Source organism: Pteropus medius, unplaced genomic scaffold (genome assembly GCF_902729225.1).
Source record: "Pteropus medius unplaced genomic scaffold, Ma_sr-lr_union100, whole genome shotgun sequence".
Taxonomy (NCBI): Eukaryota; Metazoa; Chordata; class Mammalia; order Chiroptera; family Pteropodidae; genus Pteropus; species Pteropus medius.
In genome coordinates, this window is record NW_024342466.1 from 4,068,240 (window position 1) to 4,083,977 (window position 15,738).

Genomic DNA, 15,738 nt, shown 5'->3' on the forward strand with positions numbered 1-15,738 from the left:
CCCAGAGGCTTCCTCTGGTCAGGAAAACAGCAGAGGGCGGGGAAGCTGCCCGAGCTGGTGGCAGGTCTGACCCCCAGGGCTACGGGGCTTTAGGGGCAGCCTGCCCCCTCCTTTCCAAATGTCCTCTGTGGGGGCCCTGCACAAAGACTCATCCTGGGGTTCCAGTGGCCACTCCCCGGCTCCCGGGGCCTCTCTGCAGCACAGCCCCTGTGCACGAAACTGGGCAGCACACTCCGGGGCACACTGTCCCTTCCACTGACTCTCTCCTGCTGGGCCAGGCGCCCACCCCCAGGTGGCCAGGGCTCCCTCACAAGCCCTCCTTGGGAGGCCAGCCCCTCCGCCTGCCCCGGCCCAGGGGTCACGCCCGGCGGCGGTCGAATTGTGCCCGCAGCAGTGCCCCGGTGCGAAAGAGCTGGTTCCTTCCAGCATGCCGTCCTTGACCTCACCAACCTTCCTACTAAACTGAACAGGGGGGGCCGGTCGTAAAACGGGTCCCGGCCGTCGCACAGCGCGTGCTCCGGAAAGACGTCGTCCTCCAGGTCCTCCTCCTCCCCCACGCTCTGCTCCTCGGCAGGCTCGGTGGCGTCGGAGTCGGGGCTCGAGGAGGTGGGGGAGGGGGTGAGAGCAGCCATGCGCGCGCTCATGCATGTGTTCAGAAGAGGGTAGCTGTCGCAGCCGGAGACGGCTGAGCTGAGGTTAGTGCGACAAGACAGAGAGAGGTTAACGCCGGCTTCCCGCAGGGCGGGCGGGGCGGGGGCACCGAACACACAGACCACCAGGAGCGCTGCCCTCCAAGGCCAGAGAACCGAGCCCCCTCCCCTCCGCCCCCCGTCCCAGGTTTAGAAGAAGTATGTGTGGTCAGCGAAGGCTCCAGAAGGTTCTGGAGGCACCAGCGGTGTGATCCTGGCCCCGAGTGGCTGAGATCTGTGAGGACCCCGTGAGCTCGGCCATGTGGAGGCCTCAGACCACGTCCCGTCCCGCTGGGTAAGGGGCTGGGTGCAGACCCCAGACCAGGAGACCAGCGAAAGCAGGCAATGAACTCTGAGGCTCTGGGTGACATGGCCCTGTGTCCCCAACTCACGTGAGGTGACACAGAAAGTCTGACTAAGCCTCGCACAGTCACACACATGGACACGTGCGACCTGGTGGCTTTACTGCACAGGGGGTGCGGTGGCAATGACGGGAGCCCCCTATTGTCCCTTAAATAACGGGGCCTCTGGTGTGGGGGGGCAGGAGCCAGGGAACCTCGGAGCAGGAAGGACAAGGGCAGAGGTCGAGATAGGAACGGGCACCTTGCTGGCCGCTCATCATGTGGGGGCCAGGGCCCACTGGGGGTTCTGCCTGGGAGGAGGCCCCCTCCTGCCCCACTGCCCTCGCTCTCTGCCCAGGGAGGGAGGCAGGCGCCCACCTGCCCACCAACCGGAACCAAGGGAACCGGTCGTAGAAGGGGTCTCCGCCGGTCACCACGTTGTCACAGTCCTCGATGACGCTGGAGGGCACCTCAGCCGCCCGGTCGTACATCTCCCGCATCAGGTCCAGACGCTGCCTGCGGGTGCAAGATGAGTGTGCGCCCGTGGCACAGCTGCCCCGGCCCGCGGCTCGGCCCGCTCCCGGCCGCCGCATCCTGCTCGGGGCCGTCCGCGCCTTAAGCTGGTTTGCTGGCAGACCCTCGTGGTCCTCGATGTCGGTCTGCCGAGAGCAGGGACTGCCAGTCAAACCTGCACGGCCATCGCTGACTGCGGCCAGCTCCGGCCACGGGACGACAATGTGATTTAAGGAGGAAGGGCTTGGAACGGCGGCAGGGCGGGAACCCCGTGGGGGGCAGGGGAGGGGAGAGAAGCCCCCAGAGCCACAAGCGGGGCTCGGGGTGGGAACTGGCATCGCAGAGGCTGGGAGGCTCGGGAACGAAGGGCAAAGGTGTGGAAATGACGTTTTAGAAAGTAGCCCAGAAAAACCAACAAGTTGAGGGAAAAAGGAAGCGCGAGCGAGTGTCCGCTCAGGGCTCGGCCGCCCTGTGAACGGCACGGAGGCTGCTGCTCGGCCTGGCAGAGGCCAGACTGGGGCCGGGGAGGGCAGGTCTGCAGGAACGCGGACGGGTGCTGGCTGCCCGGCGAGTGTGGGGGAGGAGCCAGAGGAGGCGTGTGTGTCCGAGGCGTGAGTGGGGCTGCAGGTGTGAGCGTGCAGGTGTGCGCCTGTATCAGCTGCATTTCCACTCTCCGGGGTTTACGACGTTGGGACATCTTTGGGGGCCTTGCTGGCTAGGGACAGACGCCCCTCCCAGGGCCAATTCCTAGAGACAGAAGCCTCTCGCGGGTGTGTGACTCACACACCAGCACCCAGCTGCCCCCTTGGCTGGCTCACACACCCAGTCAGTGCCCTCTGCCCTCCACGACCCCAGGGGCTGAGTGCCGGGCAGCCCTGTGCCCCAAAGCCTTTCCTAGTTGTCCATCCCGCCCTGCCCGGCCCGGGAAAACCTCCGCAGAGGCCGCGGCCTCCCCTCGTCTCCTCTGTGTCCCGGCCCTGTGTGCAGGCCTTCCTGTCTTCCGGAGGACCACGAGTGACACTAAACTTCTCTTCAATGACAGTGACATGTCACGTCTCGCTCAGTCACCTTTATAAAGTGAAGGCCGGGCACATGTCAGAGTGAGGGCGTGAGGACCACGGAGGTGGGCCCACAAGAAAGACACCTCTCAGAGACAGCGCCACTCCCCCGGCCTCCCAGCCGCCCCGGGTCAGGCCCGCCCCCTGCCTCGCGGCTCCTCTGCGGCCCCAGCCCACCCCCAAGGCCCTGCGTGCCCACCAGCCCCCACCTTCCTGCAGCCCCCGTCAGCCTCATCCGCCCACTAGCCGCCCCCACCGTGCTGGTGGCGCGAGGATACGGGTTCTGTAAGAGGCCAGATCCCATCCGCTTTCCTCTTATGTTTTTGAGAGATTCAAACAGGAGACACAGCCGCATGGACACTGCATGCTGTGAAGCCAGCGCCACCGCCCACCTCGGCCGCCCGCCGCACCTGAGCTTCTCCAGCGTCCAGTAGTGGGTGGCCCCGTTCTTCTGGTCCTGGACCTCCACGGCCACGATGGTGCGGGGGAAGGGGCGCGTCTCTCGGTCTTTGGCGGCCTCTGGAGGCAGCAGGTCCGGGGGCAGTGGGGAGTAGAGTGTGTCCGTGAGGAGGACAAACTGGAACTGGACCTGTGACAGGCAGGAGACGACCACCGTCAGCCCCTCGGTGGGAGCCGGGTCCTCTAGAGCGCTTCCTTCCCACCTCCTGCGATGGCTGCAGCGGCTGGAGCTACGCCTGCCCAGCGGCCCGCCCGCCGAGGCAGCGGGCGCGTGTCCACCTCGGTCAGGCCCCGGGCCCCCTCTCCATCGCCCGCCCATGGCCAGGGCCACCTCCCCCACCCCCCAGGAGGCAGAGGGGCCCAGCGCCACGTCTAGCTGTGCGCAGGACCGGTGAACCCTGTCTGAGGCAGGCGGGCGTTGGGTGGGCAGCGGGCGGCGGGCAGAGCCCACCTTCTTCTTCAGCTCTACGCTGATGGCGTTGGCCTCTTTGAGGAAGATGGCGTTGCCCCAGAGCAGGTCCCGCAGAGACGTGAACTGGTACCACTTCCACTTCCGGAAGGCCCACAGCGCCAGCTCACACTCCCGCTCCGTCCACTGGACTGTGGGGAGAGGCCACGCGGTCACACGCCAGCACCCCCACACTCTGGGCCCGGGCTGGGGGCTCTGTGTTTGCACTATCTCCTGCACACTCGGAAAGGGAGCCGGCAGGAAGACCTGACACAGGAAGCTGCGGGACGTGGACGCCTCTGTGTGCCACGGGGGCCACTGTGTGAGCGCCCTGAGAGTCAGGCTGAAGCTCAGTGAGGGCTGACAGGGGACAGCAGCAAAATGACAGCCACTCCGCTGTGCGGAGGCAGAGTGGGGCCCTCCACACCGTCCCCAGGAAGGGCTCGGCCCCTCCCCACTCGCCCTTCCTCCCAGAGCCCCCCTCCTATGGAGTTTGAAGGATTCTCGTTGGACTGATGAGTCCAAACAAGGGGAGACCAAGGTCATGTCGGCACAAAGGTGCTGACCAGAGGCCAAGCTGGATGTGAACTCCGTGGCCAGCCCACAACGGCACGGGGTCGGCCACTTAAGCCAACATTAGGAAAGAAAGTCTCAAGGTGGGGAGCAGAGTGACCTCGTCCTGGGGAAGCACCAGCCCCGCACTAGCAAGACAGGGGTGAGTGGACACGGGACGCCTGCCTGCGGGCCCTGCTCACGCCCTGCTCCCCATGGTCCAGGCTGCTCTCACCCGTGTGCACACGCGTGTGCCTGTGGGGCGCTCCTGCTGCTGCACAGCCCCCCCGAATCCCGCCTCCTGGGGATAAGGATTCCTCTCCCCAAGGATAGGCCGGGGACCCCATGGCAAAAGTGCTGACCATCTGAGCTCCAGGGAGCAGCCTGGGAGCTGTGTCCTCTCAGGGACCCCTGCCAGCCCGAGGCCCAGGCTCGGCCCCCGCTCCGCGGGGTGCTCACCTTCGTCCTCGGGCTCCTCTTCCTCCTCGTTCGCCTCTGGGCAGTACCTGGAGCCCATCTGTTTCTGCAGGGCCTCCAGCTTGCTCTCGTAGTCCTGGCATGGGGGGCAGAGCTGTGGCTTCAGCGGGGGGCCAGGCCCCTCCACGGCCCCCCTGCCCGGGCCTCTGGCCCCGGGCCCACCCTGTGCGCCTGGACGGGGGCCCCACCACAGCCAGGGCTCGGGGCAGCTGAGGGTAGGGCTGAGAAAGTGGGGACTCTGGTTTCCCCATCCAGCCCTGCTGTGCAGCCTATGGGGACATGGGGCCTGAGGCCACCCTCACCAGTCTCTGCTGCTCTAATAGGTAGGTGGCCTCCTCTCGTTCCCGGCGGTACTGGTCCTCCAGCTCCTGGAGTCTGCAAGGTGGGGCGGGTGATGCGGTGGGGTAGGTGACAGGGGCCAGGTGGGCACCGCGAGGGTGGGCGTGCTGCGAAGGGGTAGGCGTGGGGTGGGAATTGAAGCGTGTCGCGTGGCAGATGCGTCGCGGGGGCGGGCGGGAGTGGGGTGGGCGCGCGCGTGGCGGGCACGTGCGGGGCGGGTGCATGCGGGTGGGAGCGTGCGGGAGTGGGGCAGTCCCCCGCCCAGCCTCACCTCTGCTCCATCTCCTGCTTCATGTCGATGCCCTGCTTCTCCAGCAGCTCGCGCTGGGCGAAGGCCCAGTCCACGGGCTCTGCGGGTGTCTCGGCACAGGGCGTGCGCTCGCGCTCCTGCCGGGCCTGCTCCGGGTGGTTGAACCGGAACACGTGGCTCTTTCCCATGATGATGCGGTTTCCTGGGGGATGAAGGCAAGGCCAGAGGTGGGGGACCTGCGGCGTCAGGGTGGCCTCGAGGGGTGACAGAGGCGGGAGGAGAAGGGAAAGGGGAGAACTGGGCTCCCGGCGTCGCCCGCCCAGGACCAGCCCACAGGGCCCTCGGCTCCGTGGCTCTCCTCTTGCCCTTGGCCAGGACCTGACCGCGCCTCTTCACCCTGTCCAGTCCTGCAGCTTCTGCGTCCCGTCCTTTCCATGGCCCCGCAGGTGCCACCCCCCAGGCCAGCCTCCCCTCCCAGTGGGCCGCCCCGAGCCAGGCCCGAAACCACAGGGGAGAAGGGGCAGGAGCAGTGATCCGTGCCCTGCCCTCCCGCACGCCCAGAGCCCTAGAAGCAGGCGGGCCCCACCTGCAGAGGTGGGACAGGGGCCTCCCACCCGGCCGTACCTGACCGCAGGATGCTGGGCTCCGTGACCTTCTTGCCATTGACGTAGGTGTCTGCTCCTTCACAAGGCTCCAGAGTCACCACAGCTACAAGACAGGCAGGAGGGGCAGACAGGCCTGTGAGGGGCTGTCATCGTGGCTGCCACTCTGTTTACCTGCAGGGCCCGGCTCACCAGGCCACCCCGTGCGGCCCCCGCCAGCTTCTCTCCACCCCCCTGGCCGTGAGCCCTCTCAGGCCTGGTACTCCGCAGGGCAGCGCTACCTTCGCTGCCTCCCCGGGAGTCACTCCGGAAGACGCAGTGCTCCTCCTTGATGAAGTGCCCGCTCAGGACAATGTCCTGTCGCCTCTCCGCATCCTCTCGGCCCACTCTGCGGGGGACAGGGGCGCCGTCATCAGTGCCCACGATGCCCCCTCTGCCCCCCAAGGCCTCCAAGGACACCCAGCCAAGCTCTTACAGGAAACGCCCAAGGCGCACATGAGTGGGAGACACAGGACACACCCAAATGCAGCCGGTCCTGGGAGAGCCGCATGGCCCATGGCCCAGTGGCAGGCAGCGTGGCCCCTGGCGAGCACGGGCAGGCGGCATCCCGGGCCCCACCACCCCGACGCCTGCCACCTCACCTGGTGAGCCCATCCTTGACGTAGTACAGGAGGCACTCAGACATCAGTGGGTCCTCGTTCAGGTTGACAAGATGCGGCGTCTGGGGGGGATAGGAGGGTCACCTCTCCTGTGGGGAGCAGGAGCCCAGCACTGGCTGCCTGCTTGGCCCCTCTCTCCCTGGGTGCCAGATCACCACCGGCCCTGAGCTTCGCCTGGCAGGGGACACAGTGTCCTCCTGGCCTGGCGGGGAGGACAGGAGATGTGAAGGAAAAGGCTCCTCGAGGAGGAGCCTTTGACTGGGACCCAGTGTCTTGGGGGAAACAGCCAGGGGGCAAGCTTGGAGGCTCAACCCCAGCATGCAGGGGAAGTGGGGCTTCGGGAGGGGCTAGGGGCCCAGCCCTCAGCACTCGAGGGCTCAGGGGGCCCTCGGACGTGCAGGGTTCAGAGGGTCCCAGCACTGGCCCTGCACTCCAAGATCCTGGACACCCTGGAGTGAGGGTTCCAGTAAGTATTCGAGCCAAGGATTAGGACACTGGTCATGGGAGCCCCGGGCCTTAGGAGTTGGGAGCAGAGAGGGTGTGAAAGTCCCCTCCCAATCACCGCCCCTACCTCTCCTGTCCACGGTCTAGCAAAACGTGGCCCAAGAGCAAGTGACCAGCTCCCATTGACGTCCTCATCTAAGCACTGCCCTTGGCTCCCTGCCCACCCCATCCTGGGGCAGCTGCTATAGCTCCACCCACTGGGGCCCAGACACCCCCACCTCCACTTCCTCCGCTGCTCTCACCTGGGTCTTTCTGGGCCCCGACCCTCCCTTAGCTCAGGAACCCCACCCACCCTGTCCCGGGCAAACGTAAGTCTGGCAATGCCCCACCAATGCGCCTGTGCGAGGTTCTGCGGGTCATCAGACGCCGGGACAAAGCACCCCCAGCACCCCATCCCCGAGCGGGAGTGTGTGGAAGGGCTGTGCTGGCTGTGGGTGGGGACAGCTGACTGTGTGGCTCCTCAGAGTCCCAAGGATGCTGTGGTTCTCAGGCGGTGTCTCTGCTGGCCCCATAGCCATCCTCCCACACCTGAGCCATGCCAAACCTGAGGCCACAAGGGGGACGGAGAACTGCAGGCACCCAGCACCCCAAGGCGCCTGCTCCCTGGCTCCACATGCCAGCCCAGGGGCGCCCTGCCCTCCAGGAAGGGGCAGGGTCCGAAACAGCCCAGGAACAATTGGCTGCCGGTGACAACCAAGGCCTCTCCAGAAGGGGTGTGAAGTACGATGCTGTCAGGGCCATCCTGCTCCCCGCCCTGCCCCAGGTACCCTCCGTTTGGCCTCGGGGCCTCAGCATGCATTGGGCATCCCCCCAGCCTGGGGTACATGGGGGCAGAAGCCTGAGGAGGCTTCCCCACCCCAGGGAGCCCACCACAGCAGCACCACGTGCCTCTCTTCCCTTGGGGTCCCCAACCACCCAGTGGGGGCTCCACGTGCCTCTGGCTTCAGGGACTGCCAAACAAAGTCAGGGTGGAAGCTGGGGAGCTGACCCGCCGGAGGCAGGCCAGGCGCTTCTTCACCCACAGGGTGGCAGAGGCAGGGCCTGGAGACCCACTGCCACAGCCTCCAGGAAGGCTTCCTGGCTTAGAGCTCCCTTCTAGAAGCTTTGGAGTGGGGCAGAGGGGAGTCTGGGTCCTAAGTCACCAGACCTTTCCCCAAATGCTCGTGCTGTGCCGCATCATAGCTACTGAATGGGGGGGCTCTGCTCCACTGGAGGGACCCCAGCTGGCAGACCCAAGACCTTGCCTAGGGCTGGGTGTGGTGAGTGTGCCAGGCCTGGTGGGAGAGGAGGGGTCCCTGCTGGGACCATGGGACCCCACCTCGGCTAAGCTCTGAGAGGGCAGCTGGCTCCCAGCTCTGCGTCTGTCCACACCTGCCCGGGGGCCACACAGGCTCCTGGTGAGGTCCTTTACCATGTTTTAGGTCTCCAGCTGGAGTGTGGCTCTCCAGGGTCGCCTGACTTCAAAGGACCCACTCCACTCCTCGGACACCTGAATGACCCGTCTGATGTCCCAAGGCCCAAGGGACGCCCGGCCGTGAGGAGGTGGGGCTGGGTCTCTCCCTCGGGGGGCCTGCGAGTGTGGCTGTGCGAGTGTGGCCCCCGGTTCTGGGACCTGGGGCCATGCTCCCCCTGCCTCCCAGCGTTGCTGAGACCAGACCCCGCCAGGCGGCCCTGCGATGCCAGGCCGAGCTCTTACCTTCTTGGGAGAGAACACGCCCAGGGTGCCGCCATCCTCCCTCATGGCCACGCCCATCTCGGCCAGCAGCGCTTCCCTGGGAGGACAGAGTCGGGGTCCGCTTGAGCCCAAGAGGCTGCAGGAACCACCTCGTCGCCAACTGACCAACTGACTGACTGGGAGCCAGTGGGGCTCTGGCCACACGGCCCGTGGGCAGTGGCCATGCAGTGACCCATCTGGTCAGGGGGTTAAGGTGTCCGCTTGAAGGGACGGGCCACCTGATCAAGAATCAAGGCCACAGGGGACGCGAGGTGGGGTCGCCGGGTGAGCGGGGATGGGCCCGCCCGGAGCCCAGGGCTGCACGGGCCCCGCCGCGCTACGCACCTCTCCATGCGGATGGCTTCCGTCCTGCGCAGCTTCTCCTCCCACGTCTCATTGAGCTCCGCTATGATCTTCTCCGTCTCCTGGGGGTGACACAGAGCAGCGTGAGGTCAGGGCCCGGGGCAGGAAGCAGACAGAGGCCCTGGGGCCCGGCGGACGGGAGACGAGCCGGTCTGCAGGACACTGAGAGCCCAGTCCCCGGTCCGCCGATGTCTGAGGATCAAGGGCTGAGAGGTCAGCGCGTGTCCGAAACTGCATAGCTCCCCGCGGATGCACCTGGACAATGGAGGCAAAGGCGGAACAGCCCAGAAGGGAGAGAAACCCACGTGGGGACGCCAGGGCGGGGCTCGCCGCCCACAGCCTCGCTGCTTCCTCCCGCCCCACAGCCGCACGGCCCCCACCCCAGGAGGGCCGCCACGCCCCATAGGGCCCCACGTACCCCAGGTGGGCCCCATGTACCCCAGGTGGGCCATTGCAATCCAGGTGGGCCTCAAGCTCCAGGGTCCTACCCACTCCCACCCCAGCCTCAGGTCCAGCCTCTGTGCCTTTGGACCCTCAATCCCCTCAGTATCCAAAGTCTGGGGTCTCCCCGCACCTCAGGAACATTGGACAGGAAACCTAAAACCAGCCAGGCCCACTGCCAGGGATCGGAGAGTGATCATGGGCACAAGAGGACCAAGAAAGATTCACGCGCACAGGACACCTAGGACACCCACCCGCCCTTGTCAGGAAACGGGGCCCTGTGGTGCCGGGCGGAGAACGGTGACGATGACGATGACGAGCACGGAGGGGATGCCGGCGCCACCGCCTGGCTCACTGCGCCTCCAGCCAGCCCCTCTTCCGGCCCCGGGTCCAGACTGAGGGGTGCTCTGGGGCCCTGACACCCACTTCCCCACGCTCACCCCACTTCCAGGTGCCTGCGCCTTGCCCGGCCCTGCCCTCACCTTCAGCCTTTCGATGGCCTCCTCACTGCCTGGGGCAAATAGGAGGCGCTCGTGCAGGCTGGACACGGAGGCTGCACGGCTGGACAGGGCCGAGAGCGAGGACGACGGGCTCATGCCCACCAGGGCGTTGGTCACTGTGGAGAGATTGTCAGGGGCTTGACTCAGCTCCGCCCCGCCACGGTTACCGTTATTGTTCTCAAGGTCGGACATGTCTACGGGAGGAAGGGCGGGAGGGGCAGACAGACGGGAAGGAGAGAAAAGAGACATGAGTTGGGAGAAAGCAAGAGGTAGGCGAAGAGAAGGCTGGGAACAGAAACCAGGAGCGGGGCGCAGCTGCCAGGCGCCCGCACAAGCGCATGCAAGGCCGCCTGCCACCCCCGTGATGGGCTCCGGCCCCATGCCCAGCGCCCGCAGCAGCACGGCAGCCCCCTCTCATCCCCCTGCCCTGGACGCACACTCCCAGGCCGCCTGGCAGCCTCTGCACCTGAGCTCCGTGAGCACCACGGCACCTCCGCCCTCCCCGTGCCTCCTGCGCCATCTACGACCCTTCCCTGTCACCGCAAAGCAGCCACCGACACCTGGGCCCTGACGCTCGCCCTCATCCTCCCTGCTGTGGACACCCGCCCCACCTGGCCCTCTATGCATCCCCGAGCTGAGGGGTTGGGCCGTACTAACTGTCCAGCCCTGAGGAGCACCCTGGAGAAGTGAACTGTGGGAACCCCAGAGCCCCAACTCCTCCAGCCTCAAGAGGCTGCTCTGAGCCCAGGGTCTCCCAGCACTAGGGCACCCAGGGAGCCCCTAGCCACCTGGGGGCCCCCTAAGGCCTGGGAACTGGGGCTGTGACACCCCCTGGGGTGGGAAGTGCCAGGCCCCTCCTCGCAGAAGCAGACACGCAGCGGAGCAGTGGCAAACAGGACTGCGTGGGACGCCGGGGAAGCCGAGGGCCCCACGGCCCGTGGGGTTGGGGAGGCGCTGACCTGCACGTCCCCCGTCCCAGGGAGCCAGGCCCAAGGCCAGCAGGGGACACAGGCTGGAGAACCTGGCAGCATTCAGATTCCTGGGGGAAGGGGGTCCCGGGGTGTGAGGGCCACAAGGAAGCCGGAGCCAGGAGCCAAGGACGGACCTGGGCCCCTGGAAGTGACACTTGGAGCCTTCCAAGCCTCGGCAGCACGTGGGGCCAGAGAGCCTGAGCTCAGTCACTTTTGGCCTGGGAAGGCCTTGGCTGTGCCTTGCCTCCCTGGCGCCTCAGTTTCCCATATAGACATGGGACGTGACCCCACATCTCCCGCCTGTGCCCCCGACACCCCGCGGGCAGGACGAAGCAGGGTGCACAGAGAGCAAGGGGATACACACATTTGGGTCCTCCGGGCACAGTGCTGGCTACGGGTGAGGAGAGGCGTGGGTGAGCGGGGAGAGACAGAGAAACGGAAGAGCAGGTTTGTCTCTGGAGGGTCCAGGGCTCACCCGTCTCTGGTCGGGTGTTAGGCAGGTGGCCGTGGTCTTCAGCAGGGACTCAGGGACCACCACAGCCCCAGCACCCGTGGCATGCCAATGTGGCTTCCAGGGAAACCGTCTCTGGCCTGCTTGAGCCAGCACCAAACCCAAACCATGCAGTCCTCCCGGAACCCCAGCCTCCCACCCAGGGTGGCTCTGCCCAGAAGCACAAACAGAGCCCTGGGACAGGGACAGAGGGGCCGCAGTGGCAGCCTGACCCGCCCCAGCCCTGGTGGTGGTCCCAGAGGGAAGCCGGCCCACCCCGAGAGGCCCCTAGGGACCCACAGCCCGGCTACCCTGCCCAGGATAGACTGATGCAGATACTCACTGTCGGTGATGTCCCCGAGACCCTGGGCATACAGCAGGTCCCGTAGCCGGGTCACCTCGTCTTTCAGCTCGCGGATCAGCTTGTTGTTGGGGTCCTCGTTGATGACCGCGTTGCAGCGGATCTGCTTGGCCCGGTCGGCATACCTGGGCAGCAAAGGGAGTGGCGGGCTGTGCCCGTGCCCCGCAGGCCCGAGGGGTGGGGGTCAAGCGGGGCCTGGGGGCTTCGTCAGAATAAGGAATCACCCCCACTGGGAGTCGCTAGGGCCACTGACCAGAGACCTACAGGTGGGGTCACGCAGCCCCAGCTCACTCACTTGGGGAAGCCGAGGCCCCAAGAGGAGATGGGACAGGGTGGCATCTTCTCCTCCCAGTGAGGCCTTCACACCTGGACCTGTGGCCCCAGGGTGGAGGGAGCCAGTAGGAGTGTGAGGGTGTCCACGTGTCTGCATGTCCGAGCCCACACCTCACACAGCCAGCACAGACACAGTCACCGATGAGTGTGGGTCCCTGCGTGGGCCCCGTCTCTTTACTGCTAGTAGTGCGTGGGCCAGAGGTCAGAGAAATTGACGTGGCCTGAGGGCTGAGGGCCCAGGCGCGCCCCCCGGGATACTCATCTCTCAGCTAGAGGAACCTTTAGGACACATGTGCACCCCTTTGCTAATTAAAGACCCCTGGGGGCTCCCACGCTGACAGGTGGGTGCCAACTGCTCAGCCCACGGGCACAGCTCTCCTGGCCTCATGCCACAGGCCCCCGGGGCCACTCACAGCCCCAGAGTGCACCCTGACGGGCAGCGGGGCCTGAACGGGGTCCATGAGAACCCAGGTGCCCCCGACAGCCATTGGAGCCTCAAGGTGTCACAGCTGAGACAGCCCCCCGCCAAGAGGCACCCCTCTCGCTTGTGTTCCCGACTTGAGCAGGGAGTGACCATGCCCACCGAGCCAGGTCGGGGCGCAGGGCCCACCTCCCTCAAGAACACACCTCAGTGTGCTCAGAGTCTCGTCGTAGTTGATATCTGCAGGACTCAGGGCTGCCACCATCGCTGTCCTCGAGTTCCCACCTGTGGGGAAAAGACAAGGCTGGGCCGGAAGGTCAGCCCACTGCCACATTCTCCCTACTGTCCCCTCTTACATTTACGGCTGGAGAGGCTGAGGCCCAGGAAGGTAAACTGAGTCATGATGGGCCAACTGGGTGAACACAGAGGGGCTCTGGCCTTCATCCCTGCACCACGCATCTTGGCTATTTTTTCTTCTATCCAGTGTTTTCCCCACATTTGGGGTCGTTTTACAGCCAGGCCTCTCCTCCCCATCATGAGGAAGTTGAGAAGGATTTCACGGCATTTACTGTAGGATAAGGACTGTTTATGTTCAATAATATTTTCGCTCTTATCGTTCTCATTTGGAATATTTTTCTCAACATTCGTTCTTGGCCCAGGCAGCATGGATGCCAGCACCAGGCAACGCACTATGTGAGGACACGGACCATCTAACTGCGGGGCAGTGGCCTGTCAATCATCTCCAGCTCCTAACCTTGACTACCGGCTGTTGGTCCTCTCAGGCTGCTGCCCGTCCGTGCTCAGGGTTTGGACAGGCGGCCTCTCCCGCCTGACCACAGGGACCTGTGTCCTGGGGGCATCTTCCCATGGTGTGGCCTCTACACGGACTGTGAGGTGGCAGTGTGAAGGGCTTGGGGCGTGACACCAAGCCCAGAAGGATTACACGAGGGGCTCCCTCTGCCCTCACCCTGGGGCCAGACCTGGACATGGCCCTGTGGGAGGGGTCTCCTTGCCAGCCTATGCCTCAGCTGAAGGGACTCCCATTCCTGTGACACTCCCACCTGCTCTGGGCGGCTCCCTTCTGCCGGCTCCTCCACCCAGGAGGCCCGGATGGCTTTGGCATGCGATCTCAGCCATGCAGCTGAGGAAGGCCAGGGATCCCCAGTCAGCCTGGGACTTAGTTTACCTCCCTGGGTGTCAGCCTCCCCAGCTATGAACGTAGCAGGGAAGAACCCCGAGGTAACTTTTGGGTAGGAGGCATTTCAGTCTCCATCTCCCCTATCTCCCACTGGTTCAGAACTCAGTCAGAGAGAAGTGACTTATGGCAGCCTGCCAAAACCCAGCAAGCAAGCAGGGCTCCCCAGAATCATGGAGTCTCAGGTCCCTGCTACAGATGAGGAAACTTAGGTCCAGGGACAAGTGGGTACTTGGTCTGGGGGTCATAGACCTGAACCAGAGGCACCGACATGGGAATGTGTGCCCTACGGCCCCGTGGGTCATCCTGGTTCCCCACACCTGCTATCATTAACCCTTTTCCGGCCACTGCCCCAAGCCCTCTAGAAGGACCCCCAATGTTTGCCTCAGCCTTGGCCCAGAAAGGGTGAGAGGCTTCCTAGTGGCCGGGCACCCCTTCCAGATAGGAAGAGAGGACAGTGGCCTAAGGTGGAAGTTAGGACCCCAGGGATGGGCGAACCCGTGAGTCCTCACCCAGGTTTTCCCTGAGGAGCCAGGTCAGCACCGAATCTCTGTATGGAATGAAATCTGTCTTCTTCTTTTTCTTGTTCTGTGGGGGAGGAACAGTCAAGGTCAACCCTGAGCTTATGGAGGTGGGGGGGCAAGTGCAGTGCCTGCAGGGTGGTCCCCAAAGCCAAGGCTGCCACGGCGGCAGGGCTGGGCCAGTTCTCAAGGCTTCTCCCCACCTGACCCCCAGGGCGCCGCCCCAGGCACCTTCACCCAGGGCTGGAATCAGGAACTTGCTAGCATGTCCCTCAGCTTCCTGCCTTGTCCACCCCACCGCGTTTCTGGGCTACACAGCCAGACCTAAGCCCACGTGTGCTGGTATCACCGGCCAGCGTGTCCTCCCTCCACTCCGTCAGAACCAATCTGAGCCCATCGCCCCCGCTCAAACACCGGCTCTACTGACTAAAAAGAAAAGCCCCGCCACTAAACGTGGCATTCCAGACGCCCTCTCCCCATCTGCACAGAATTCATCTTCCATCTCCCCCATCAAACTTCCTACTGTCCTACGGAAGCCAGCTCAGAAGCCCCCGCTTTAATACCTGCTCCCCTCAGCCCTGCCCTCACAGCAAAGCATCCTCCACATTCTGGCTGCTCCCGTGGCTCTTTAATCCTCTATTAAGGCAAATAGACTTCAGCCCAGGCAATGGCTGCTGGGAATCGGCTCTCGTAGACACTCCGTGACTGACTGAACAACTCTCGTTACCCTGGGTATTCAGATTCTCTCCCTTGTCTGCCCTTTTGTGTACACAGCTGCTTCAGGAGTATTTCTTGAGCACCTGCAGCGGCCAGCAGACATGGCCCCTGCCTACCAGAGCCCCCAACCACGGAGACACACACGGGTGCCAATAGGTGACTGTGTCATTTCTCTGGGGGCAAATGCATTAGTCATTGTTTTCTAGAATGATCCCCAGCGGTAGCTCCGCCAGCTCTCAGGGGACATGAATTGTGAAAGCTCTTGAGACATGCCGTCAGAGTGGGTTTCAGAAGTGCCGTGCCACGTCTGTGCGAGCAGGGTCTGAGTCCCCGAGTCGTCAGTATTTCTATCCTTTGGAAACTTGGCGGGTGAAAAACTATTTTACTTTGTTTTTTGATTATTTAATTCCCGACACTGAATCTCTGCCACGTCTGTCCTTGTTCCCCTAGTAAATGCCCGATAATCACTTGGTTACTTCAGCAAGGAGCACGAGAATCATGGTGGAGTCCGCGCTCCCTCCCCGGTGCCCACCCGCCCTCCAGCCTGCGCATCTCCACCTGGACCTCTGCGACACTGACCCTCCACTGTCCCAACTGCCACATCAGGCCACCCCGCTCCCAATCTCTTCCCCAGCAGCAGGGGACACGTTCCAGACTAACTTAGACCTCGGGAGCCCTTCTGACGCCCCCACTGCTTCCCGTTAACCACAATCACCTAGTTTCTGACAGCGGAGCAGGAACCCCAGATCAGGTCCCTCCCGCCCTGGCCTCGCCGTCTGCACGCCTGTCCGCCCTGCTCCAGGGACTCTTCCTCAACTGG

General features: G+C 64.6%; 1 protein-coding gene across 6 annotated transcripts in view; it reads right to left on the reverse strand.

Moving 5' to 3' along the window:
- KIF1A (kinesin family member 1A) overlaps window positions 1-15,738 on the reverse strand; it is a 74,717-nt gene that overhangs the window by 28,591 nt on the left and 30,388 nt on the right. Inside the window, exons 11-27 of one of the 6 annotated variants that reach the window (XM_039861000.1) lie at window positions 14,193-14,268; window positions 12,692-12,770; window positions 11,714-11,856; window positions 11,245-11,271; window positions 9,892-10,025; window positions 8,951-9,030; window positions 8,588-8,663; window positions 6,370-6,449; window positions 6,010-6,116; window positions 5,751-5,834; window positions 5,148-5,328; window positions 4,840-4,912; window positions 4,520-4,613; window positions 3,512-3,660; window positions 3,012-3,190; window positions 1,409-1,546; window positions 451-690 (exon numbers count right to left, since the gene is read on the reverse strand). In XM_039861000.1, the coding sequence (XP_039716934.1) occupies window positions 451-690; window positions 1,409-1,546; window positions 3,012-3,190; window positions 3,512-3,660; window positions 4,520-4,613; window positions 4,840-4,912; window positions 5,148-5,328; window positions 5,751-5,834; window positions 6,010-6,116; window positions 6,370-6,449; window positions 8,588-8,663; window positions 8,951-9,030; window positions 9,892-10,025; window positions 11,245-11,271; window positions 11,714-11,856; window positions 12,692-12,770; window positions 14,193-14,268 (1,940 nt within the window). Of the gene's footprint in view, window positions 1-450; window positions 691-1,408; window positions 1,547-3,011; window positions 3,191-3,511; window positions 3,661-4,519; window positions 4,614-4,839; window positions 4,913-5,147; window positions 5,329-5,750; window positions 5,835-6,009; window positions 6,117-6,369; window positions 6,450-8,587; window positions 8,664-8,950; window positions 9,031-9,891; window positions 10,104-11,244; window positions 11,272-11,713; window positions 11,857-12,691; window positions 12,771-14,192; window positions 14,269-15,738 lie in introns of all 6 variants that reach the window. The other 5 variants (XM_039860990.1, XM_039861009.1, XM_039861024.1 and 2 more) reach the window with 5 other exon arrangements.